Source organism: Acomys russatus, chromosome 6, assembly GCF_903995435.1.
Source record: "Acomys russatus chromosome 6, mAcoRus1.1, whole genome shotgun sequence".
Taxonomy (NCBI): domain Eukaryota; kingdom Metazoa; phylum Chordata; class Mammalia; order Rodentia; family Muridae; genus Acomys; species Acomys russatus.
Window position 1 is genome coordinate 31,434,864 of NC_067142.1, and position 25,826 is coordinate 31,460,689.

At 54.1% G+C, this 25,826-nt stretch overlaps 1 protein-coding gene across 2 annotated transcripts; it reads right to left on the minus strand.

Annotated features, from left to right (window-relative positions):
• Positions 1–860: 860 nt before the first annotated feature.
• On the minus strand, positions 861–24,537 carry Cdk18 (cyclin dependent kinase 18). 2 transcript variants are annotated; one of them, XM_051147368.1, is made up of 16 exons: positions 24,389–24,536; positions 8,445–8,593; positions 8,200–8,279; positions 7,606–7,731; positions 6,114–6,170; positions 5,238–5,352; positions 4,995–5,089; positions 4,660–4,722; positions 3,906–4,029; positions 3,646–3,766; positions 3,036–3,133; positions 2,750–2,855; positions 2,599–2,641; positions 2,021–2,111; positions 1,676–1,753; positions 861–1,114 (listed from the first exon to the last, which is right to left on the minus strand). In XM_051147368.1, exons 2-16 carry the CDS (start codon positions 8,569–8,571, stop codon positions 1,080–1,082), a joined length of 1,359 nt encoding a protein of 452 aa, XP_051003325.1. In that variant the 5' UTR covers positions 8,572–8,593; positions 24,389–24,536; the 3' UTR covers positions 861–1,079. The 2 variants fall into 2 exon arrangements, 1 of the variants encoding a protein (XP_051003325.1); XR_007830774.1 differs by lacking the exon at positions 2,599–2,641 and having other exon boundaries at positions 24,389–24,537.
• Between the last annotated feature and the right edge of the window lie 1,289 nt (positions 24,538–25,826).

The window sequence follows — 25,826 nt, forward strand, 5'->3', positions numbered from 1 at the left end:
GCTGCCGCCATCTCACCTTCTCTCCAGCTTAGGCTGTGATGCCCACAGCCTTCCTCTCAGGAGGCCCTCTGTGGAGGCTGGTGCCAGGGTCAAGTGGACAAGGCTAGGAAGGAGGTGGGGCCTGGGGGAGAGGCTGCGCCAGCCCTAAAGAGCCAAGGCCATCCTGGTACCAGTGTCGGGGTGACCTTGCAAATCTGGGGGCCAGCCTCAGGACCCTGAGACAGGGTTAACTTATCAGCCCTCAGGGATGATAACACCTGAGTAGGAGTGGCTTAGGGAAAAAGGGACAGACGAAAGGTGCTAGGTCAGAGCTCCAAGGACAGTGTACACTCTACCACCTGCCAGTTTAAGGCAACCCTTTCCAGACTGGGGGATGGGCAGGGGGCTGGCTGAGGCGGCAGGAGTACAGCTGGGGGTGGGGTGGGCACCAGACCACCTCTTGATGCTGTTGGGCACGGACAGCACGCTGGCACTTTTTTGGCCTTGGTTCAAGCTAGAGGGTCCCCGGGCTTCTGGCAAGGAGGGGACAATAAGCACAGTAGGGATGGTGACAAGGTGGGATACTACTTTTTCTGATGCTCCAGGGATGTCTGCCTTTGGGTGGGGTTGGCACACACGTGGGCACATTACAGGGTTCCAGGTAAGGTGCCATATTCCTTGTTCATAGAGGAGAAGAAGGCGAAGCGAGTGTCCGAGGGCTAAGAAAGGGGTCTGTCAAGTGAGCCAGCGGCCCAGGACCTCCACATTCTCCTGCACTTCAACTGGGAAAGGGCCCCAGGTCCTCCCCCCCCCACCCCCACCCCGTGCCCATCCCTTCCTCTCAGGGAAGTAGCTCATGCCCCACCTCACAGTGGGTGGATGACAAACGGGATGGTGTCCTGGGGAGAGGCCCTCACAGAGGTGTGTGTGGTAAGCAAGGAAAGGAAGCGACTGCTACCAACAGGGCTGCCAAGTGGTCCTCCAGACCAGCCACAGGCGTTCATTGTTCAGCCCTCTGATGGCCACACAGGCCCCATACTTCCTGAATTCATGTTCCACGTGGCCTCTCAGCCCTAGGGCTGCAGCAGGGTGGGCGGGGCTCAGAAGAGGCTCTGCCTCCGGCTCTTCCCTCGCCCTGGAGAACAGAGGTGGACAGGAAGGAACAGAGGGACCGGGAGAGGGTTAAAGGGAGACACTCGTCCTCGTCCTTTGTATGCTCTGACCCAGTGAGCAAGGACATGGGCTTGCGCTCAGGCCTCATCCCTGTTGCTTGTGAGCTGCGTGAAGTTGTGAAGGCCTCTAGGGGCCCCGGTTTCACGGAAGTGACTAACATATAGAGTGTGCCAAACCCACTGGGTATTTTAAAAAAAAAAGCTGCATGAGACAATACATGGGAACCCCTGTCAGGTCCAAGTCATCTGGACTGGCCAGGAGCTCAGGGTCTTCACAGAGGTACATCGGGGACATGGCGCACCCTTGCCAGAACTACTACTGTAAAAGGCAGTGCTCCATCTGGGTGGGGATGGGTGAAGGAGGATCCTCCCAGAAGGTGTATATGGGGGTGTTGACTCCCCCATCCAAAGGGCAGGCTCAGGGTTCATCTCTTTCTCAAAGGGAAGTCAGTCCTCACTAGGGAAGGAGTGGTCTACTGGGCTGCTTCTAGCAAAAGGTATGGGTGGGGGACATGTGGCCTTACCTGGGTGCTGGAAGGCCAGGCCGCGGTAGCCTGGGTCCTTTTGGAGCTGAATCTCCTTCAGGGAGAAGATGGAGGCGGCTGGGCAAGAGAAGAGAGTTGGGGAGGCTTAGGTGGGGCCACCCTGCTCCTATACCTACCATCCCACTTCCACTAAATGCACAGAAGCCGAGGCACCCTCCTGTCAAGGCTCATCCAGGAAGATCTAACCTCCCAGGTGGAATCTGCCCCCTTACCTACAAATGAGAGCTGTGAAGTGGAAGCCAGGTGCTGGACCCTAGGTTCCGGCCCCTGTTAGAGCTCCCAGCTATACCAGCTTCCCCCTTCCCTGCTCCCGTGGACACTTACTGTCATCCAGCTGGTGTACGCGTTCTCCCAGAGACTGGAAGTAGGGGTGATTGAGGGCTGCCTCTGCTGACATGCGACGCTTGGATTCGTACTGAAAGGCACAGAGTAGGCTCTTTTTTGGGCCCCGTTGGAGAACCTTCTAGAAAGCGGGACTCCTGTACTAAGTTAGATGGCCAAGGTGGGAGAAGCCCTCATCTGAGCCAAATAGGACAAGTCTCAGACGTTAGGATACCAGGGTTCAGACACCAGAGCTCCCTGGGAGAGTGGCTCTTGAGATGAGCAGACATGAGAGAGCGCCATTAGTATTCTTTGCCTGCTCCCGGGTAGGCACTATACCATCCCCATAATCCGGGCATACCCCCAAGCATCGTCTAAACGATGAACTGATATCCAACCCCACAGTTGAGTAAACCGAGCCATCCATTCCCCCCCCCCCCAGAAAATGCCCAATCAGGCCTTTGGGTGTCAAGCACAGAGACTAGTGCCCCTCATGGGCTTTGGAGTCGCAGGCAGGATTTGTGCTACCGGCCTGGCTTTCTTTCGTTGTTGCTCCCTGGGCAGGTTGTTAGGAAACTCACCAGGAGAAGGCTGGTCAGGAGGTTGATGCCTTCAGTATCCAACCTGCAAGGAGGAGGCGCTGGCACAGGCGCAGCCAGGAGCAGGCTGGGGACCCAAACCTCTGGGAGGGAGATCACAAGTGGGGAGCGAGGGGACTGGCAAGGGGACTACCTGGGAGCGTGGCTGAGCAGCGGCTGTGGCAGGTACCGGGGGAAGTTGTAGGCTCGAAACTCGGAGATGGACGTCACACCCGGCCACGTCTCTTCTGTAGGAGTCCCTGTAGACACGGGACGGCATAAGAAGTGTGACTGAAGTCGATATGGCGAGTGTGCAACATTGAAGTAGACAGCAAAGAGTAAGCAGCCAAAGCTAGCTGGGCCCCACCCTCCGTGCGCCTGGGTAGACAGGGTTCTGGCGCCCCCTGGCGGTGAGGCGGATGGTAGAGAAGAAAACTAACCCAAGAGCCGGAAGATGAGGTGCAACTCCTCCTTGACAGTTGAGCCTGGGAAGAGGGGCTTCCCGGTGGCCATCTCATAGAGGATGCAGCCTACGCCCCTGCAGAGGCAAGGGTAGTGAGTCCAGGAAGCACAAACACCCGCTATGGCTGCTGTGTGAGGGATCCAATGAGCCGCTAACACAAGCATCTGGGGCTTAAAAGGCTCATAGAACCAAGCAGACTCTTCACTACGGAAAGGGTCCGTAATCCCTGGGTCCCGTTAACTCTGCTAGGCAGGAAGAGAGATACACTCTCTTTGGGGAGCCTTGTGCTCCGCCCGACACCTGTGTGGGCTTTAAAGTTAAATTGGTTTTCACACCTTTGTCAATTTTAACAGTAAAATAGTATGTCCCCTCCGTGATGTTCCAGGGGAGGACTCATCTACTCTCTGGTAATTTCCACCTCAGCCCCTGGGGAAACATTTCATAAGTACAGCATTAGAGGCTCCAGAAGCTCAGAGAATGTGCTAACAGTAGGGGGAAAGTGGAGCTGTGAGCAAGGCCAGGCTCTCCCTGGACAGAGTCTAAGTCTATGGACAGGCTTCTTTCACTCTCCTCTGGGGCTCACTCACCACATGTCAATGGGAGTGGAGTACTCCGTGGATCCCAGCAGCACATCTGGGGGCCTGTACCAGAGGGTCACCACCTCATTGGAATAGGTCTTTGTAGGCACTGATTTGGCCCTGGCCAGGCCTAGGAATAGACATGTCACTGAACCTCTGCTAAAGGGTCCTGACTGGTCAGGTGCTCAGATGACCCCAACCCTGCTGCGCATGCCAGGGGTCAGACCCATCTGCCAACCCTGACCCTGACCCTGAGGCATCAGCCTCACCAAAGTCGGCCAGCTTCAGCTCGCCCCTCTCATTGATGAGCAGGTTCTGAGGCTTTAGGTCCCGGTGCAGGATCTTGCGGCGGTGGCAGTAGGCCAGGCCCCGGAGCAACTGGAACATGAAGATCTGGCAGAGAAGAGAAACGAGACGTGTGGTGGGACCAGGCCTCATGTGGGAGAGCCTGTGCCTCTGTCTCAGGCTGGAGAGGAATTGGGGGGGGGGGAGACCAACTCAAGTTTCTAGGGAGGCTCCCTGGCTCTGTTGCCCACCCTGCAGGCCACCTGGGACCTATATACACTAGGGAATCACATGTCGGGGCAGAGGCTAAGTGTGGAGGGGAGGCTATGAGTGGGAGGAGGCCAGAGTGGAGTGGTCTATAGATGTGACACAGGAGGGCACAGTAAGGGTCCCATAGAAGAGGATGTATGTGCTTGGTTCTTACGTCGCCAGAACTGGTCACCCACCCTCCTGGCTTCCCAGAAGCCCCACCCACCCCTTCACTCTGGTACGCGACACACGCTTGATACTCAGACTTAGAGAAGGATCTGCTGCCACAGCTAGACAGGAGCGGATGGTAAGCCTGTGCTCTTGCCTGGGGTGCTCGGAATGGCTCCTAAACTGGCAGAGTGGCCTTTCCCTCCTCCCTACATTTAAAGCTCCAACTAGTCTCAGCAGCTGGTAACAAGTGGTGCAGCCCACACTGGGCTCTATAACAGATGGTTCCCATGGTGAGGTCCATCCCTCAGAGGTCCTCACCTTGACATTGTACGTGTTCATGAGGTTTCCACAGTGGTCCAGATACTGTTTCAGGTCACTGTCCTGGAACAGAAAGACCAGTTCCGTCCTGTCCCCTGCTTGGCCAGTGGTCCAGACCCAGGCTGAAAGGGAAGCCCTCTCAAGTCTTGGCCCGCCCATGCCCGCTGGTGGCCCAGGGCCTGGCTCTGAACCCTTGGCCCACTTCTGCATGAGAACTTAATTGGCAAGCAAAGGCTTGGGTCCTTCTGTCCCACTCCTTCACCCCCTCTCTTCCCCCCTCCCCCCACCACCTCACCCAGCACAGGGGAGGGGCTGCCAGCCCCACTCCAGCTCACCAGGTATTCAAACACCAGGGTGAGGGACCGGTCTGTGTGAATGAGGTCATGCAGGGTCACAATATTGGCGTGTTTCAGGTCCTTCAGCAGAGACACTGGGGGAGACAGGCCCGCCTGGGTCCCCAGGCCCACAAATACCTCCCATTGTCCCTTCCTGGGGCCGGCAATGGTCCTCCACCCAGGCTCCCACCAGGTGCCAGTGGCTGAGCCCCTCATGCCAGAGTGCAGACCCAGACATTGTACCCTCTCGGATAGCAGTGCAGGGCGCCCCCTCCTCGTGTTCCAGCCGGATCTCCTTCAGGGCCACAAGGTTCTCTGTCAGCTTGCTGCGCCCCTTGAAGACGGTGGCATAGGTACCCTGGGGCAGAGCAGCCCTGGTCAGGCCCAGAGCACCTTACTCACACCCTCCTCTCAGACCTGCCCCTTAACATTCCTGCTCGAGCTGGGATTCAGACTGGGCACCCTACTCCCTCCGTACAGGTTCTGTCGGCTCCAAAGCCTGCTTTCTCCTGAAGCATCCTTATCAACTGCCTGGCTGGATCAGCCTGCCTACTGCTCTGTCCCCGTGCGACTGTCCCTCTGTTGGCACAACACAGCCTTGCTCTTAGATCCTGGTGATACGGCTCCTGAGAGACGGCACTCTTCCCCTTCACAGACCTATGCCCACCTCAGGCCACAAAGCCCAAAAGCACAGTGACGCAGAAGCAGTTTACTGACAATGCCCTCGCTGTGTGCCAGGGACTAGGAACCATACACGAGCTTCCTCTGGTACCCCCACAGTCCCCCCCAACAGCAGAATAGCTTTTCATCCTTTGACAGAGAGCACGATGCCGTGGGACATGCTACGGTCATGCAACTAGCAAAGGGAGGAATTGGGATTCAAGTCCAGGCCATAACTACTTGAAGGGGTTGGGGTGGGGGTGGGGGGGTACGGGGACTAGAGTCTGTGCAGAGTCCTCTGTCCTCAAGGCTTCGTTCAAGATCATGGGACATCACAACAGCTGCCAAAGGCTGGGCCAGGACAATGTGAGTCTGAGGGTCCGGAAGCGTAAGGGGCAGAACAGAGTCAAAACCATCCCACCTGCTGCCCAGAGAGAGAGCACGACTCCAGTCTCTTACCTCCCCCAGCTTGTCCAGTTTCACATACGTTTCCAGTTTCCCAAAGCCGATATCTGACTGGGAAGGAGACACGGGAGACTATGAGGTACCAAGTCCCGGCAGAGCTTTCTAGCCCATGTTCCCTTGGGAAGGAAGTGAGGCGCCCCCATAATACAGAAAGGGACCAAGGCAAGGACAGCTGAGCTGCACCGCCTGCCCACTGCCTACCCCACTGCCTGCCTGGCTCTCCCGCTCAGGTTGCTGGCTCCTCCTGGGCCGCCTGTCATCCTCCACTATGTGGAGTCCACTCCAGAGCCCACTACTCCAGTCTCTCACCAGTTCATCTCTTCTAGCTCAGGACAGGACGGCAGTCTTAATAAGATAGAGCTCCGAGGGTCTATCCTACCACAGAGGATCCGAGAAACTCCTCACAGGTAGCTGGGTCCTGAAAGTATGTGACTGGGGGCAGGCAGCCGACGGATCTTTTTGTCAGATTCTTGTTGTTTTGTTTGTTTTCCTGGGGAGGTCTTTCATTTTTACTGCACATTACATAACATGCATGTGCTATATGATATCCTGTGTGTGGCCTTCTAGCCTTCCAGCAGGAATGGATGACCATGACTGGCGGGTTGGTTTTTTTTTTGAGGGGGTAGGGGCTGTTTTGTTGTTTTGTCATTATCCAGGAAAGCAAAGCGTTTCCTTAATCAGTGTTCTCCAAATGCCTGGACACACAGTAGTGACTGACTCGAGTTGTGCTTATCTCTCTCCATCAAAGACCACTGCTAGGGTCTAGCCACTCTTTATTCCAGCTCCCTAGTGAACCTGTGGATGTATACAGCAGCTATTCCAAGGATGACCAAGCGCATGCCCATGATGGCAAGGCCAGGAGACTCTTGAACCACATTGCTTCACAGAGAAATACAACCTGAACCCTATCCTGATCCTCATTTCTTTTCTTTTCTTTTTTTCCCCCCTCCCTGTTTTGTTTTTGAGACAGTCTTACAGTGTAGCCTACGTTGGCCTGGAACTACGGAGCCCAGGCTGGCCTTGAATTCTTGGCACTTCTGCAACAGCCTCTAAGGAATGATGGGAGTACAGACTTTGGGGCTATTTAGCTCCATACCCAGATGTGACCTTCAGGGCTGTGTCTGCAAAGGCTCTTCAGACAAGTGCACCTGCTAAGTCTGATGTGAGGACAATGCTGCTCCCACATGTAAATAGTAGTGCCAGACCACACCAGAGTTTTTCATACAGCTCCACCCTTTCCCCTAAATCCCCTTTTCTACTAAGTATGTGAATAATAAAAGCTAATTTCGTTCTTTAAAAAGAACAAACAAAAAAAGACTATTTATTGGAATCCACAAAGGCCAGCAGGTGGCGCCAGAGGCATAGGAATCTTTCTGGAAACCACTCTAGGCTGTGTGTGTGTGTGTGTGTGTGTGTGTGTGTGTGTGTGTGTGTGTGTGTGTCTGTGTGTTCACACTCAGCAGTCTCTGACCCTCCTTGGACTCACCAGAGAGGCACGGCGGGACATGCGGGTGAGCGGCTTGGGCAGCCCTGGGCTCTCCAGCTGTAGCTTCTGCAGGAATTCCTGGGGTAGGCGGATATCCATGGGCAGAGAGAGCCTCTTGTTGAGGTCCTGAGGTAGCAGAATGGATGGGAACCCCACGTGGGCCTCAGAAGACCCTTGCCTCTCACTCTGGATCTACCTGTCCATATTGGGTAGGGCCAAGCTATAGGCAATGACCTCAGGCTCACAGCTACCTGAGGGGTTATACATCTGCGAACCTGCAAGGGTTACCCTATGACCTTTCCCTCTCTGGGCCGCAGCAGCTCTCACTATAGAACATAAATTTCATGCACCCACAGACAATGTAGTTTTGTAAGCAAATTTTTTTTTCTATACTTGGCACAGGTATGTGGGTCATAAAAACAGTCAGATTGTCTAGCAGGAATGTTCTAGCACTTCATATATATAATCTCCCTGAACCCCCACAATAAGCTACTCCAATCTGAGGCCTGGGTGGCAGGCTCTCCAGGAACCGCCCTGCTATGTACACTGCTGCAGATGTGCCTGACCCGTGGAGCCCAGAAAGGGCACCCTCACCTCCATGGAGAAGCGGCGCTGGCTCTGCCGTTGTTGATACTGCATGCCAGGGGACAGCTGCCCAGGCTCATCCCCGCCATCTGTGGGGGAGAACATGCTTGGGTACAGCCCACAGATGGAATGGCATGTCTGAGTGGGACAGGTGTTGGTCCCTACCTCCCACTGCCCAGGACACCCCATCCCTCTGTCAGCACGGGGGTCACAGGGAGTCTGGGTGGGAAAGAGCTAGGTGGCCTGACCCTCACCCTCTTTCCTCTGGGTGTGGAGCTGGTTGAACTGCTCCGTGAACTCAGCCAATGACTCCTCAATGGTCTCTGGGCGGGGCACGGATAGGGAAAGTCTTCTTTTGAAGTTCTTCATCTTGTTCATCATCAGCAGGGGCCCGTGGTGGGTCCTGGGACAGAGAGGAGAGAACAAAGTGATGTGGCCACTCTATACCCATGGGAGCCAGGCTCCGCCCATGTCACACTTAGGTCACCTGGACCACAACCTCAGCTCCGTGATAGCAAGATCTCACCCTGTTCCTTTCTCAAGTGACTCTCAGCTACCGTGGTCCATGAACATCGCCTCCCCTGCCACCACGGCAGGTTTGCGAGGGGCCATTCCAGACATTCAGCCTTCAGCCAGTCTAGAGATCTCTGAGGGCAGGACATCAGAACTGGATGGCCCCCAGGCCATCTGCTCTTTTCGAAAGAGCCTGATTGATTGGTGGCCACCAGCCCACTTGTCAATAGGTGTCAAACTCCGTGACACCTGACACTGATATCAGAATCGACCCCCCTCCGGCTCATCCGGGATCCTTAGGCAATCAAGGCAGAGCAAGTGCATGTCCCAGCCCCACCCACCTCTGTTCCAGCTGCAGTGTGCAAGCCAGGAACAGCGTGGGAAACTCAGCTAGCCCAGGAAAAGGGAAGCCTGAGCTGCTGGCGCCTCCCTCGCCTCAGTCCTCTGAGCAGCCCTGGGTGTCCTGGGCTGAGGACACAGTGGAATGGGAGCTGTCCTGTTCTGTTTCCCTGACCTCTGGATGGTACCACAAACGTTACCCAGAGCTGGGCGCTTCTCTTCCTCCTCTCTGTTTTGAGACAGAGTCTCTCTGTGTATCTCTGCCTGGCCTGAAAGTCATTATGTAGACCAGGCTGGCTTAGATCCACCCACCTCAATCTCCTGAGTACTAGGGTTAAAGTTGGGCCCCACTGTGCTTTTCCCATAGGCATCCTCCACGGGCTCATAAGCACTCACTCACAGGCACATCCCCTTCCTGCTTGGCCCACACTGCCTTCACCTACAGTGGGGCTGCAGGGACCAGAGGCTACATAACCCCCTTAGCTTCCCATCCTGGCCAGGAAGGCATCAAAAAAGCCAACCCTGTTTGGGAGGGGCCATCTGCACTCCTCCCTGGGCCTACTTATAACCCAGTTCTGAAAGATGCTCAGGCCTGCGGCTAGCTAGCACCCAGTTGCCAAGGCAACCAGGCCCCTCCTGAATCCTCCGGTTTAAAGGATTACGGGTCAGTAACATGTTTGCTTTGCTTAATGATCATATCTTCTGTCCTTGGTGAGACTGGAAAAGGTCCACTCCCCCCGCGGCCCCCCCCCCCGGCACTCCCTGCTCCTAGCTGTCCCTACCACAACTGAGCTGCTGAGCCCTCGGGCTCTCTTGACCCAAGCCTGTGCCTTTCCAAGCAGAAGGCTCTGGTCTGTGCTGCCAGCTGAGCCCTCTTTAGCTGAGGAACTTACAGTCCAAGTCAGCATGGCACACCATCAGTGGAGCATCTCCTGCGTACAGCATGGTGCCGGGCACTGGGTGACAGTAACTAAGCAAGATCCTTGTTGCCAAGAACTCAGGCTAATGATGGCACACTGCTGAGGGCTCTTCTCGGCTTCCGTGCCTTGCCCACCTCGGTCCAGCCTGGAGTCCCACTCATTTCATTTCTTCTTACAGCCCCAGCCTGCCTTCTGCGGAACTCTGAGAGAAAGCTCCCCAAACCACCCCGCTACATGCCCTTGTGTGTGGGATCTAACTGAAAGGACCCACAGAGGCCCTATGATGGTAACAGGACAGATGGGCTCCAGTGACAAGAAGAGCTGTCACACCCTGCCTGCTAACTCTCATCCCCAGCACGAGCGGAGGGCAGCAATCGCTCTGTGTACATGTCCACTGTTGTCCAGGTGTGCTGAACGCTGGAGTGACCAAAGACATCAGAAAAAAAATTCAAATCGCCAGCTTCTGGAACTTTCCGGGGCCTGGGAAAATACTTGAGATTGAATCCAGGGCCTTGTAAGTGGTAGGCAAGGAAAATGCTGCCTCCTTCAACTAAAAAAAAAAATTATGTGCATGTATATGTATATATATCCGTATATGTATGTATATGTCACATGTATGCAGGTGCCTCTTGGGGGCCAGAAGAGGGAGTTGGATCCTCTGGACTTAGAATTCCAGAGCATCTGGGAGGTGTCTGAAATGGGTTCGGGGAACTGAGCTCAGGTCCTCTGTAAGTGCACACAGCAAGTCATGATTCCAGCCCGTTCTTGTTTTGTTTTGTTTTTGTTTGTTTGTCTTTAGGATTAATTTATTATGTATACAGTGTTCTGCCTGCATATACACTTGCAGGACAGAAGAGGGCACCAGATGTAATGGTTGTGAACCGGTGGTTGCTGGGAATTGAACTCAGGACCTCTGGAAGAGCAGCCAGTGCTCTTAACCTCTGAGCCATCTCTCCAGCCCCTCCAGCCTGTTCTTTTGCAAAGGGCATTTCAATGTAGCCCTGGCTAGCTTCCAATTCCCGACCTTCCTGCTTCAGTGTCCTCTCTAGGATTACAGGCCGATCCCTCCAAGACAGGCAGAAGACACATGCTTAAAACAGTGTCTCAAAAAACTAGCATGTGGAGACGTGGTTGGCAGCATCTGGGGTTCAGATGGGGGCTGACTGTCAGCTCACCCTTCCAAACTGCCATCTGGGATAGGAGAGGAGTCCTCAGGGTTGCAGATGATGAAAGGAGAAGAGAAACAGCAGCAGAAGCCAATAGAAGGGACCTTCTCTGACTGGGGAGTACATATCTACACTTGCCAAGTTCTAGGAGCAAGCCAAGGGGAATAGTGTGTGTGTGTGTGTGTGTGTGTGTGTGTGTGTGTGTGTGTGTGTGTACACCACTATTGCTATCTTAGGGGACAGGGGGCACATGGACAAGGCTATTCTAGGGGATGCAGGGGACACATGTACGTGGCTGCTCATGGTTTCAACTCTACCAAGAGGGACCAGTCCTTTCAAAAACAGCTCTCCCATAAGGCCATCCTACAGCGTGGGCTTATGGGATCGTGCGATGGGTTGCTAGCTCAGGGAACTCCCAGTAGCTGCCATGATTTACACTCCGGCTTTTGTTTAGGGCAGATAATTTCTTCAAGGCAAGGATGGAGCCAAAATCCCATCTGCTCTAGGGTTCAGTCAGGAGCCAAGGCCTAGGATGGAGTGGAGGGTGGAACAGTGGGGGAAAGCTGGGAATGCAGAATGGAACCTGGGCTCTAGGCTCAAGGCTTGACCTGAGCAGTGTGTGGGGCTCCTGCGTCGCAATAGCGACCAGCTGTTCTCTCTCTGGAGAAGAGGCCAAGAGGAAATGGCTGTCATTACAGCATGAGGAATGGAGGCTGGACGTAAGGATAGACTTCCTGACAGTGACATGAGAGCAGGCAGCAGGAATGGTGACCAGAGAGTGGCTACTTCTTTCTGCTAGGGACAATTAGGGTATTGAATGCAATAGGGCCTTGGGTGTGACAGGGCAGTCGGGGCAGTGAATGGTTTGTTGTTCCTCAGCTTGAGACACAAGATGCTCTGTCACTTTTGCCTTGGGAGAATCAGATCCTTAGAGTTGGGGGCTGAGGGGGAAGGGAGACAGGAAAAGGGCCTGTCACCTTGGTGCTGTCTGTCCCTCATCTCCAACTAGGGACAGAAAGGCCCAGTGTGACCCAGCCTGAGGCCCGCCCAGGGCCGGGCACAGTGTGGCCTTTGTCCCCAGGCCAAAGAGCCATCTGGGTCTGTCCCGTGCAACTGGTGCCAGGGGAAGAGAAGTGTGGTGTCGGGGTGCCGCCCAGTAGGGTGACATGGAGGGAGGTCACAGCGGAGGCCCCTCTAGAGCTGTGGGCTGCGTAGGCAGCCCCTAGTCAGCCTGCCTTCTGCCTCCTGCTCAGGTATAGCCTCCTTGTCTCCTAGGCACACACAAACTGCCAGCACTTCCGGTTGGTGCCAGAGATAAGGGTGTCACAGGGGAAGGAAGAAGGAGCCAAGCAGGCCTGAGAGAAAGAGAAGCCTTTCACCAAGGAAGGGGCTGGTATTTATGGAGTGCTTTAGTCAGCACCTACAGACTGAAAGAAGGCGCTCACATACTGCAAGGGACCGAGCCGGCATGCTCAAATTGAGGCATCAGTTTCCAGGTTGTTGAGTGCATAATGGTGACCACAACACTCCTCTCATTTACCTGTGGGCTTTCCCCATCCTGTCCTCTTCCTGATACCTAGGTAGCAAATGTTCTTTTCCACCTCAGTCAACAGTCAGGCAAGCATTCTAGCACCGAGCCACACTCCAGCCTGGCCCTGTACCTTCTTCAGAGGGGGTACAGGTGTGCAGCCAGCAAAACGGGCAGGGTTGTAGGTGGCAGCAAGTGTGACAAAGGAAAATCCAGTGGAAAGGCGGGATTGCAGAAGAGGTCTGAGCTTAAACAGGGTGATCAGAAAGAGCTCCCTGAGGCTGGAGAGATGGCTCCGTAGTGAAGAGCACTGGCTGCTCTTCCAGAGGACCTGGGTTCAATTCCCAGCACCCACAGGGCAGCTCACAACTGTCTGTGACTCCAGAACTAGGGGATCTGACCCCCGTGCCCCCCGCCCCCCCCCCAGCGCACACAGACATACTTGCAAGCGAAACACCAATGTACATAAAATAAAAATAAATTCTTAAAAAGATCTCCCTAAAAGACTGAAATCTCACAAGTTCAGAGTAGAGTGTGAGGGGAGCAGGTTGGCTGGGGGGTGGGGGTGGGGGTAGGGCAGATGCAAGGTCCTGAGGCAGACCTGAGTGCTCAATTTTTGAGCAGTATTAGAGAGTTGGGAGGGGGGAGGGGGTGGGGGTGGGGTAGCGGGGTGGGGGGGGGGAGATGCAGAGCAGCTGTGCTTCCTGGGAATCTCAGCGAGTGTACAGGAGGGTGTGAGCATATGCGTGGCAAGATCCCGCTGATGTTTGAACGGACTCCCTCTGGCTGCCATGTTACCAACAGACTGTACGTGGGCAAGCGTTCCTCTCAGGCAGCGCCAGTAGAGACCCAAGTGAGAGACAGTGGACTGGGCCCAGTATGGCAGCGCTGGAGGAGGGAAGGAGTGGCTGGGGAGGGTTAGAAATTGGTCAAGGACATGCGGCTGAGCAGTCAGAAGTATGAAGCAGCCCATGGCGGGCAGAGGAGTCCTGGGAACATAGGTTTGGGTGCAAAGACTAGGAGTTGGAGGGATTGGGTAAGTTTTTGATATCAGATGACCTCCAAGTGGAGAGTCTGAGTGAGTGAGCATCACGCGTGTAGCCTCAGCACAGCCCCGCCCACTGCTGCCTCTCCCCACTGCCCCAGCCACCAGGAGGAAGAAAGGCAGGCATTGCGGGCAAGCAGGCAGGCAGTTCAGGAAACCAAAGAGCAGGCTGGCGGCGTTTATGGAAAAAGGCTAGGGAGGCAGGTCCTGCCTTAGACAGCTCTGCTGCAGGTCACACAGGGCAGGGCCAGGAAGGGGACAGGTCTTATGTCCCTCTTAGGAGGAAGCAAGTTCCACACAGTGGCTCAGGCCAGCTGTAGGGGCCCATGGTCCAAGTTGGGGGGGGCGGGTACACTTAGCCTGTTATCCTCGGACATCAGATATCTCCTATCGGTGTCCTGAGCTTAGGACCCTGGACTGGAGAACGTGGAGGCTGAGGGGGTTGGCAGAACACACAAGGGCACCGGGAAGATAGCTGAGAGCAGGGGTAAGCATCTTTAAATTCAGAGGCCAGCTCTGAGAATCCTTTCAGCAAACTCCTTCCAGGCACCCTGGGGCCTCCTACCTAAACATGGCTGCAGTTACCCAGCCTGTACCAAACAGTGTCAGGATTTGGGACTTCCTGACTGACCTCCCGTCTCACAGTCATGCTCCAAGGGGCTCTAACATCAGGTGGGGCTTTGTACTTGTACCTTGGGTATCTTGAGTCTTCAGTTTTGCCAACCCCGGCCCAAGATAGCTGGGTGAGCTCTTCCAATAGGACCTGACTAACGACTCATCTCCACACAATGGCACTGGTTCCTGTGCTGTGCGGGTACCATACAGCAGGCGCCTGTGGACACCTGCTCCATTTGTGGCATTTGGGAGTAAGACTTTGTTTTGGCATCAGTCTCTGGGCCCACAGCCAGAGGCTGAAGGATATAATTAGGGGCTGGCCACTTTATGAAGCCCGAGAGGGTCTGCCCCTCAGTCCCAAAGGCAGACCAACAACTGGGGACCCCCCTGAAACCCTTCGGCTTCTCCATCCTGTCCCCATCTCAGGCACTTAGCCACTGTGTGCCCTGGAGGAATTTCAAGGAGCTAGAAGCAACGGCTGACCAAGTTTGCAGACGTCATAAGCAAGGCCTGAAGCTGTACTTCAGGGAGCCAGCAGATCCCATCGCCTCTGCCCGCCACCTGACCCTGCTGGAGGGTGAGGCACAGGGAAGCTGGCTGCCCTTGCTGCCTGGGGCAACCACAACAGCCAGAACCCTCCTCACTGACTCCCCGTCCCAGCCGGATGAGAAAGACTGTAGGCCTGGGGCCTTCAGAGTGGCCAGAATGGAAGAGGACAGACAGGCCTGTAGTCACCCTGCCAAGCGACAGATGCTGTGGACAGTGACTGAACTTGAAAAGGTTCCTACAGGAGAAGGCCTTCTGGGGCCAGGTCGGGAGGCTAAGTGTTGGGACTCTGGGCCCATCTTGTTTGGTTTTGGTGCTGGAATGTAGCTCAGTGGTCACATGGGTACAACATTTCATTCTCACCAGAAAGATCCTATGGCAAGAGCCACAAGCCATGAGCCTTACTCTCCAAAGTTCTCCATCTGTGCCAAAGAACATACATACAAGGGCTGTGCAACCTGGAAGGCACACCTGCCTGTAAGCAGAAATAATGCCCAGCCTCGAGTCCAACTATGATGGGCATTTATGCTCACCCATGCAACATGCTTCTAACATGACACCCTGGCATGCCAAAAATCCCCCAAGAGGGCACAGCCCTTACCAAAAGCACAAACTCCAGGGTGCAGCATACAGGCCTCAGGGTGTCTTGGCCCCTTGTTTCCTACCCCCCACCCCGTGTGTGTGTGTGTGTGTGTGTGTGTGTGTGTGTGTGTGTGTGTGGTGTTTTTGAGACAGAGGCTCCTCTCTATGTAGCTCACTCTGTAGACCAGGCTGGCCTTGAACTCACAGAGATCCTCCTGCCTCTGCCCCAAGTGCTGGGATCAAAGGTGTATGCTACCATGCTTGTCCCTCTGTCTCTTTAGAGTCAGCTCTCAGGCTTCCGGGAGTGTCCTATTCAGTTGACTGAACTTGCCACACTCATACCCCACTGCTCTGGACACAGCCCCCTTCTGGACCGCCCTTCCTCATTCCCCCACCCCACCCCCACTGGTGCCACCCCTGGGGAAGCTGTACGTGAGCACGCCCCTTTCCTCCAGGTAAAATGAAAGGCTTTCTCCCGCCACCAGCGGAGTAGCCTGCAAGAACTCAGAAGCAGGCCTGATACCCTTCAGGACAAGCACAGGGCTTACCTCACTGTGTTTATCTATAGCCTTAGATACACACAGCAGTGCCCTGACTCCGCGCCTCCTCAGGAGGGATAAAGAAGTGATCCAGGAGCCCACTAAGCCACCAACCAACAGGAGCTCGAAGCTCCTTTCTTCTTCCATATACACAGACGTTAGGCTCCCCAAGGACAAAGGCAGTACCATGGTCAACTATGAGCTCTAAGACCTTCTGCCACAGGTAGTCAAGGGCTGGTCGCCTCTCCCCCTACACACACACACACACACACACACACACACACACACACACACACACACCTCTTTCAGGCAGCCAGAGACCTGTTTCTAGGCTTCTCTTTTCTTCTCCTTGGTAGGGGCAGCAGCCTTGGGCACAGGAGGGTCCGTCTGGCCCTGATTTCTCCTTGGTACAGGCCCCAAACTCTGGAGTTTCTCTCTGTCTATCTGTCTGTCTGTCTGTCTGTCTGTCTGTCTCTCTCTCTCTTTTCCACTCTCTTTGGCTTGAGAGGGGACTGGATTATAGTGACAGGCAGGCCAGGTACCAGAGGAGAGCCAACTACTCGTGTCAAGTATAACTTCTCCCCACAGGGCCCCTGACATCTCCTCCAGCCTGGGACTTTGGTGTCCCTAGCTATAGAATTCTGGCACACCCGGAGAACGCCTGAATCTACACAGTAGCACTCTGCTCCTCACTTTCCTTACACACACACACACACACACACATACACACCTATAACCATGGTCTGCCCGGAGCCACCTGTGACTGTGACCATGCAAAGACTGGGCTTAAGGCCCCCATCACAGCCTAGCTCGCCTCATCTGCGTGGCAGTGGACATGGGAGGGTGGGGGGTGCAGAAAATCTCACAGGAAGTCACACAGTGTTGAAGTTGGAGGCCTCCCAATGAAGGAGGGACAGTGAGAAGAACCAAATACATGTGGCTGCCTCCAGGCCTGTGAGATGGGGCTGGCCCTGTCCTGGGGCCTCTCCCTGGCCTCCCATCATTAGTTGACACATACATGTAACACTGTGTCATCAAAAATATGCCTAATTCTTATTAGACATTTAAAAATATATATATCTTTAACTATAAATTCAGCCTGGTGTGGTGGCACACACCTATGATTGCAACACTCAGGAAGGCAGAAGCAGGCAGACCTCTGTGAGTTCAAAGGCAACCTGGTCTGCAAAGCAAGTCTAGGACAGCCAAGGCTATATAACGAAGCCTTCTCTTAAAAAGAAAAAAAAAAATCTAAATTCAGAACTGGAGATGTGGCTCCGTGGTTAAGATTACTGGCTGCTCTTTCAAAGAACCCGGGTTCAATTCCCAGCACCCACATGGCAGCTCACAACCGTCTGTAACTCCAGCACCGGGGCTTCTGACTCCCTCACACATGTAGGCAAAACAGCACGGAACATAAAATAAAAATAAAGTTATAAAGAAAAAAAAATCTACAGTCTCCAACCTTGTCTGGGGCTTTCTTTAAATCCTAAAAGAACAGCTGTTTCCTCTCCTTCCACATCCACAGACAGTAACGCCACCGTCTTCACAACAAACAGCAGAAATACAGGACGTCAAGTTCAGTCTCCCTTGGTAGCCTGTCACATCTCACGTTTTGTCTCCATGCCTAACTTTAGCACTGAAGGGGGCCTTTAAACACTAGTGTCCCCGGGGGACCTCACAGTCCCACAAACAGGGAGTGTGTGTGTACAAGGGGAATTTCCTGGCTTCTTTTAACCCTAATCCTATTTATTCTCCACTCCCACCAGCCTGGCCCACACTAACCCCTAGCCATATTCTGCCGGGTCACTCTTTTCCAATCTCCCTTGTTCCCATCAGAGTTGCTGGTCTGAAACAACAGTGTGTCACTCCCACCAACTTCCTGAGGCTCTCCTGGCTAGCCCAGGCTTTGGGTCAGTACACTAACCTCTCTCCTCCTTGAACTCCACATGGCCTCTCCTCGTCACAGACCAGGGTCCATTTCAGCCCACCGCTCCTCCATGCCTCCTCTAGGGGGCCCCTGGGCAGCTCTGGCTGTTCCACTGGTCTCTAAATATCCCTGTCAGTGTCACTCACCAGCCAGGGCATGGGCCCTCGAGGGCTGGCTCCCTTCTGCCACTGGGTTCACAAGCATGCATGCTCAGCTCCAGGCTCTCTCCCATGCTTTGTGCCTTGGACCGCAGTGCCTCCTCAGTCTCCTCCACTTCTTCCCTTCCACCTGCCTGCCCCCTACGATGTCTAGTGAACTCACATTCTCACCTGCCCCTGAATGGCGGCACACCCCTAGTTCCCTCTCCGGCCCCTTGCTCTTCCCCTCCACAACACATTTCCTGGGTGATCTCATCCTCTCCTGGAGTGGAAACCACAACCCCCTGTGCTGATGACTCTCAGACCCACAACGCTGGGCCTCTAAGCCCTGGGCCTCAGCACGCAGGGCCAGTTATCTACCAGGAACCCTTGGCTGAAATGTCTCCCACGAGTCCAGTTGAGAGGTATTTTCAAGTGAAGAGGGCAGCTGTGTACATCCTAGGGAGGGTGCATCTCAGGGTACGGACACATCACCCCCACATGTGCATATAAACACCATCACAGCAGATGTAAAGCAGGCAACTGGTCAAAATGCCAACAGTGGTCAGCTGGGCTCCACAGCTGTGGGCAGTTTTCATTTCTTCTCATTGGTGTCCTCTAACGTTTCCATAATGAACACTTACCTAGTAAGAAAGCAGCAATACCTCTTTGTAAATAAGAAGTATTTTTAGCTTGAGACTCCAGAGTGATTTAGAGCAAGGCCCAGAGAACAGCACGAGCAAGGGTCAGCAAGCTTTTCCTGTAAGAAGTCAGCCAGCCGCTCTTCCCAGGCCTAAGGATCATGCTCTCTGCTGCAGCCAGGCAATGCCACCCTCGTGAAGGAAAGAGTGTGTGTGTGTTCTAGGAAAGTTTTATTTAAAGACACTAAGATCTCAAATTTACAAATTTAAGCGCCATAAAATATTATTCTTTTCTTGGGACTTTTCCCCCAACCACTTAAAAATATATATATATTTATACACACACGGACACACACAGACACACACACACACACATACTCCTTAGGCCTGGAGTGCTAGTGCATGCCTCTAATTCAAGTACTCATGAATGAGAGACAGGAGGATTGCCACAAGTTCGAGTCCAACCTGGCCTACATAGCAAGTTCCCCGGGTGGCCAGGCCTAAATAGCAAAATGCTGTCCTGAGAAGGCGAAACAGGCCTGGAGATACAGTTCAGTGGGCAGAGTGCTTGCCTAGCATGCCTGAGGGACTGGGTTCAATCCTAGTCCTCCTTAAACTGTAAACGGTGACACATGCCAAGAGAAAGGAGGATGAAATGTCAAGGTTGCCCTTGGCTACATCATGAGTTAGAGGCCAGCATGGGAATACATTAAGATCCTGACTCAGAAAAAAAATAAAAAATAAAAACAAAACCATTCTTAGGTTTTAGACTAATCACAAAAACAGGTAAGACTTGAAAGGAACCATCGCTCACAGCCTTTGTCCTCGAGTGTGTGGTATCTATTTGTAGCATTTGAATCCTGCGTCCACTCCTTTTGGTAATACTTTTCTCCTCCTACCTGAGGCCTCCGGTTTCCTTGCCCCTCAGGGCCATGGCAAGGACTGAGTACCCAGATCTCAGTGGGGAGAAGCGTCTGGGCTGTGAAATTTGGAGGACTGAAAGACTAAGGCCCTCCTGGGGCCTCACAACACAGCTTACTTGCAAAAGATGGAGGCATAAGCCAGCGGGGCTCGATGGGGTTTAGAAGTCCCTGGTCTGTGCTTCTTTTTCTCAAGGCCAAGAAGATGAGGCTAAGAAGAAAAGTTATCTGCCCAAGGCTCCTCAGAGGGGCAGGCAGAGCTGAGCCCAGAAGTGAGCTTGGGATGTAGGGTGTTCAAAGTCCTTTTCTGCTCCTCAGAGCAACTGGGTACCAGAGGGTCTCCCTCTGGCTGCCTTGCTTGGAGAATAGGCCTCATGAGGGAATTAGTTCAGAATGTGGTGCTCTGTATAAACCCAGCAGTGAGATCAAGGAAGAGGCTCCGTGACCTCCTGGCTGGCCGGACCTAGTCTGGAGACCCCGCCCTCCAGCCACACCTAGATTCCAGGCAGCGAAGCCCACCAACACATGGAACTATGCCTCTGTCCCCTAGATCTGGTCATCCTGCAAGAGTTTCCTTTGCTGGGTGGCTGGGACCAGAAGCAAGCAAGCTTGCTTCCTGAGGAGGCTCCCCAGACGGAAGAGGGGTGGTGTAAAGTGTACAGGCAGAAATCACTCCTCAGCGTTCTCAGAGTTTCTTGTGATAATAAGATAGAGCAGGTTTTCCAAGTAAGAGAATTCTCCTCCTACCTTGCGGGGCTGAGCCCTTGTGTCCCTACCACAGAGCTCCGGCCTTCAGGAAAGACTCAAGCGCAGGCCCAGCTGCTCCAGGCACCATAGCCCCTCCATAATGACATCAGGTAAGGCAAGAAGCTGAGGCTTACAGAAGACATGACCTCACCGCAATCCTCAAAACCACATGAACCGTTTTAAAGATAGGAGGCTGAAGCTTGTGGGGAGCAAATTGCCTACCCAAAGGCAACCAGCTATTGAGTGGCAGGGGCAGAATTATACACCGAGCTTCAGCCTCTGCCAAATGGCTAGCCTTAGACATGCGCATGTACATAGTGAATGAGAAAACAATCAACCAGCTGCTTTCCTGTTTCCAGGAAAGACTTCAGCTAATGGGAGAAGAAAGAGGACATGAGTTCAAATCCCCAGCATCTATGGAAGACCCAGGCAGTTTGGCCCTGTGACCCCATGATGAGGCAGCAGGCATCCAAGGACAGGTGGCTGACCATAAGGGAAAGGGGTTAGCTCCAGACTCAGCAAGACTGTCTCAAGAGAAGAAAAGATTTGGGGCTGGAGAGATGGCTCAGCAGGTAAGAGCACTGGCTGCTCTTCTAGAGGTCCTAAGTTCAATACCCAGCATCCACATGGTGGCTCACAACCATCCATAAGGGATCTGATGCCCTCTTCTGTCATGCAGGCATATATACAAATAGGACACTCGTGTGTATAAATGAATCTTTTAAAAAAAAGAAAAAATTTAAAGGTGGAAGATGACAGAGAAGACATCTGGTGATGCCAATCTCTGGCCTAACCACACATACTTTTTGTTTTGTTTTTTTTAAAGAAGGGCCAGTCTAGCATGGTGGCACTCATCTTTAGTCCCAGCATTTGGGAGGCAGAGGCAGGTGAATCTCTGCGAGCTCGAAGCCAGCCTGATCTACATAGTAAGTTTGAGGGCAGCTATGTAGAGAGACCCTGTGTGAAACGGGGGGGCATAGTATATCCAGCGTGTACATACTCAGGTCCCTTTCCAAGTTGGGCCAATGTCTTCCATAACAGTCCTGACTTACTCGGGTTTGCTTGCTATCAGGCAGCTTTGTGAACCTTTTCAGTTCAAAGCCAAACCTAGACCAGCCTCCTGACCCCTCCTCCTATGCAGACAGAGCCTCTTGACCCCACCTCCTATGCAGACAAAGCCTCCTGACCCAGCCTCCACAGCAGATAGGGCTTTGAGACCATCAGGAGCTGCAGCCAGACCAGATTGAAATGCACCCACATCCTTCCTCCTTTCCCCTGATGCTGCACCACAGGCTGGTTCTTGGAAGGCCTGGCCACCAGCCCTATAGTGATCCCAGGCCTCTGGCCCCCTGAGAGCAAGTGTGTGTGTGTGTGTGTGTGTGTGTGTGTGTGTGTGTGTGTGTGTGTTTACACGTGAACGCATGCAGTTGTAGGAGCCAGTGCTTACCTAACCTTGGTATGTCCCTACCCTCTGGGATAGGAAAGTGCCCACTCAGCAGCAAACGCCTAGAGAGCGAAGGTGAAGGGTCCAGGGAAGAAGAGAGACACATAGCTCAGGGAAAGAAATGTGACTTAGTCCCAAAGGAGTGAAGCTAAGCAGGTAGGTCTGGAACTCAGCCAGCCCGTCGATCATGGAGAGCAGGGCAGAACAGAGACTGCAAATAATTAAATACCAAGAAAGGGTCCTCTCACCCCAAGGCCAGGGTCCTGCCAAAAGGCTACATGCCTACTTGATCCAACCTAGCACAGACTGCTGGCCCTTCCTGGCATGTCTCCATTGAGCTCCCTCATTCTCTTATCCAACCCAAAGGGGCAAAACTTCTGCCTAAGACCTTGGCTTGATGGGGTTCCATGGTGTCCATCCCAGAGTTAGCCCCAGGGCATCACCGAGGCATTGCCTTTCCCATCCGATCCTTACTAGGACAAGATCACCTCAGCTTCCATGTGTTATACAATAACGACCCTCCCCATCAGAAGCTCTTCTTCACACAGGACATTGAAGATGGTCAGGAGTTTGCTGCTGGCCACACAATCAACAGGAACAAGGCACGGGTTCAAGTAACGGTTACAGTTTGGCCACCCTTCCTCCCTTCAGGTCCCAAACTTGGGGAAGGAAAGGAAACAAAGGAGGAGGGAGAGGGGGAGAGGGAGAGGGGAGGAGGGAGAGGAGAAGAGAGAGGAGGGAGAGGAGGAGGAGGGAGAGGAGGAAAGGGAGAGAAGGAGGGAGAGGGGGAGGGAGAGAAGGGAGGGGAGGAGGAGGGAGGGGGAAGGTGGGGAGGAGGAGGAGGAAGGGCAGAACAGGAGGCTAGAATGAGATAGGATTCAAAAGACCCAAACTGGGCTCATCTCTACAAAGTGGGGCCCCTTCCCCCTGGAGCAGGATGGATTAACTAGCAGACAACACACACAGGTCTGTGGAGAAACACAGCTCCTTCCCTTCTGGATCCCAGGCCATGTATCCCCTCCCTTTGCAGTTCCAGACAAGGAACCTATTTGCCTCTCAGATCTTTGTCCCTCTGGTAAAGCCTGGTTCTGCCTGGAACAGGATAGGGAGCCTGGTTACCTAGAGAACTGCCCCCCATCCTTCCTTCCTGAGGAGTCCAGCACAGGCTGGGCCCTGCCCAGGTGGAGCAGGGGCTGAGAGCAGACTTGGGGTCAGATAGAAGTAGAATGGATCACCCCTCGGCATCACCCGGGGAACACTCATCCCAATGTCTGCTCTCTGCCTAGTGAGACGGTGGTGATAGCTCATGAAATACCATGATGTTATTATGACACCTTGCTCGGCACACGGCAGGGATTGGAGACAGGAGCTTGGCTGGGGCAAAAGGAGGCGCTCTCTAGGATTTTCATGATACAGAGAAGCCCAGAGCTCCAGCTGCCCGTTGGCCACACCCCAGATGATATCCCAGGCCCAAGGCATGGCAAAGACAAGAGTTCTTAGGATGGAAGGATTTGGCTCCCCCAACACCCCTACCCCACTTCACTATGTGCTATGTATGGGGTCTATGTTGAATCTCACATCTGATACGGTAAGGGCCAGCTGGTAGTGTTTGTGCCCAAGCAACAAACCACAGCTGGGGAAGGCTGCTGAGGGCCAAGCTGGGATGGGAAAGAGGGGCAGACAGCAGCAGGCCGAGATCAGAAGACTTTGAGGACCACCCCCTCTATCCCACAATTCTACCCCCTACTCCTATGAAAGGCTTTAGGAACAAATAAATGAGGCCACTGGGGCCTAGAGGAGTGCTGACCCCTCCGTAAGGGAAAACAAACAAACAAAAAAACAAAAACAAAAACAAAAACGATAAGGCCTGCAGATGCCAGGGGCCTGTCCCCCAACAGGGTGGAACAGGGTCATTGACCAACTCTATTTTCAGAGTCCTGTTTGTGTCCTCCAAACAGCAGTCAAGCCATGTCTTCTGAGACCAAGGCCCCCTACCCTCTTTTCCACACCCTATCAGCCTCTGGCCACAGCTGATGAAGACGGGAGGACGGTCGCCTCTCTGGACTTCCTCCAAGAGAGAAGAGACTCGTTCCCTAGCGACCCTATTCAACACACAGCCGACATGGGCTTCACCTGTTCTCAGTTTTCCCCAGGTCTCTGGCCTACCACCCATGGCCTGTGGAGCTGGAAAGTTCACTAAAGCCCAGAAAGCCCTTCGAGGTGGCAATCTGGCCCTACACTCCTGGGTCCCTTGGTTATGCGGACTCCTGACCCTTGCGCTTCCCATAAGGAAGACACTTAGCGTCTGGCTTGCGCCTGGGTGGGAACTTTTGCATTTGTATGGTTCCGACGGAGCCCAGGGCCAAAGAAGTACCCGACCGAGAGTCCCCGCGGGGCACGCGTTCTGCCTCAGCACCTGGAACTTGGGAGTGGCTTTCCTAGGGCATCTTTCACCCCCACCACCCCCCACCCCAAACATAAGCGCACCCGCGGATCGCCAATCGCCAACGGCAGCTCGGGAATTTTGCCGGAATCTCTCACTCCAGCGCAAAGGCAGACGGCCCCTTTAAGGGCCGCCGGGCTTACCTTTGCTCGGCTTGCCCGGCGCGGTGCCCCTCTCCGGCCGCCGCCGCGGACTCTGCGCGTGTCCCGGTCGTGGCGAGCAAGCTCCCGCCCGCTGCGGCCGCGCTACCAGGCTTGGGTGCCCTGTCCTGCGCCCCGCGCCCCGCCGGGGTCCCTACTCGGGACCCTGGCTGTTCCCGGCTTTGGAAAGGTGAGCGCCCCCCCCCCCCCCCCAAAAAAAGCTGCAACCTGAGCTGCGGGAGGAGGGAAAAGGGAGAAGGAGGGGTGCAGGAGGGTGGGTAAGAGAAGGAGGAGGAGGAGGAGGAAGGCAAAAGCCTGGGCCTCAGCCAGAGTTTTTCACGTGTACAAGTTGACTCCGCCTTGTCCGAACCGGCCCTGCCCACAGCCACTGCCAATCCCCGGTTCTCCCTCTGTCCTGGTGGCCACCCCTTTCTCCCACTCTGGGAACTAGGGCCAGTGCGTCTTCCTGTTCCCTTCATAAGCTGGCCCTGAGTACAGGGTGAGGTCCTCTGGCCTGGACCACACCGGGACAGGTCTCCAAATGTCCCTACCCAACCTGCTGAGTGCCAATTCAGCCCCCAGAGCCTAGCACCTAAAAGCTAATGTGCAAGCATAGGGCGTTGGCTGGTCTCTTTTCTGGAGTGTGAGATTGTCAGTTACCTGATTATATCTCCCTGCCCCGCCCCCAACTCTGCCTCTCCAAAGCCTGGAGGAAGAGTTCCTTCCCACACAGCACCCCACTTTCACTACGAGGAGGAACTCTGTCTTTTTGGCCAACTGAGTCAGTCATCTAAGAAGCTTTGCAGACAGCTAACGCTAATTCAGTTCTCATTTTACACAAAGGGAAACTGAGTCTCAGAAAGGCGACTAAAGAGGCCCAAAGTCCTGCAAGGTATTTAGGGAGTCAGATTTAGAACTCAGGGCAGCCACCATTCTACCCACACCATCTAACTTCAGGGGTCACCCCCCCCCCCCAGGAGTGCTGGAGAGGAACCAGGGTTCAGTTCCCAGAACCCACCCGACTGCTCGCAACTGTAACTCCTATTCTGGAGGATTTGACACTTTCTTCTGGCTCCGGGGCACCGAGACCCTATGTGGTGCAAACACATGGATTCGGGCAAAGCACACATACACATAAGCTAAAAATAAGTCTTTTTTTTTTTTTTTTAAGAACACAAGAAAAAGCTGGGGTGGGTTGAAGGACAGTGTTTTTATGCAGGGCCCTTCTAGCCTTCCTCCCTGTGCTCTGAGGGGACTACGTCAAGGAGGCCCTTGTCCTCTGTCCTGCTAGCAGACACGGCCTCTGCAATCTGGGTGCCCTTGAGAAGGGTGCTTTGAATCAAACTCGTGGCTTGAGGAGAACGTGATGTTGGCAAGAGGGCAGTTTTCTTCTAAAAGACCTATGTGCTTGAGGTCACGAGCACGTGAGAGTGGCCTACGG

Coding starts and splice junctions, on each gene's coding strand:
- Cdk18 (XM_051147368.1), bottom strand. CDS start 8,571: ATGATGAACAAGATGAAGAACTTCAAAAGAAGACTTTCCCTATCCGTG. Junction 7,732..8,199: donor AGCGCCGCTTCTCCATGGAG/GTGAGGGTGCCC, acceptor CTGCTACCTCAG/GACCTCAACAAGAGGCTCTC. Junction 1,754..2,020: donor CGTACACCAGCTGGATGACA/GTAAGTGTCCAC, acceptor TCTCTTGCCCAG/CCGCCTCCATCTTCTCCCTG.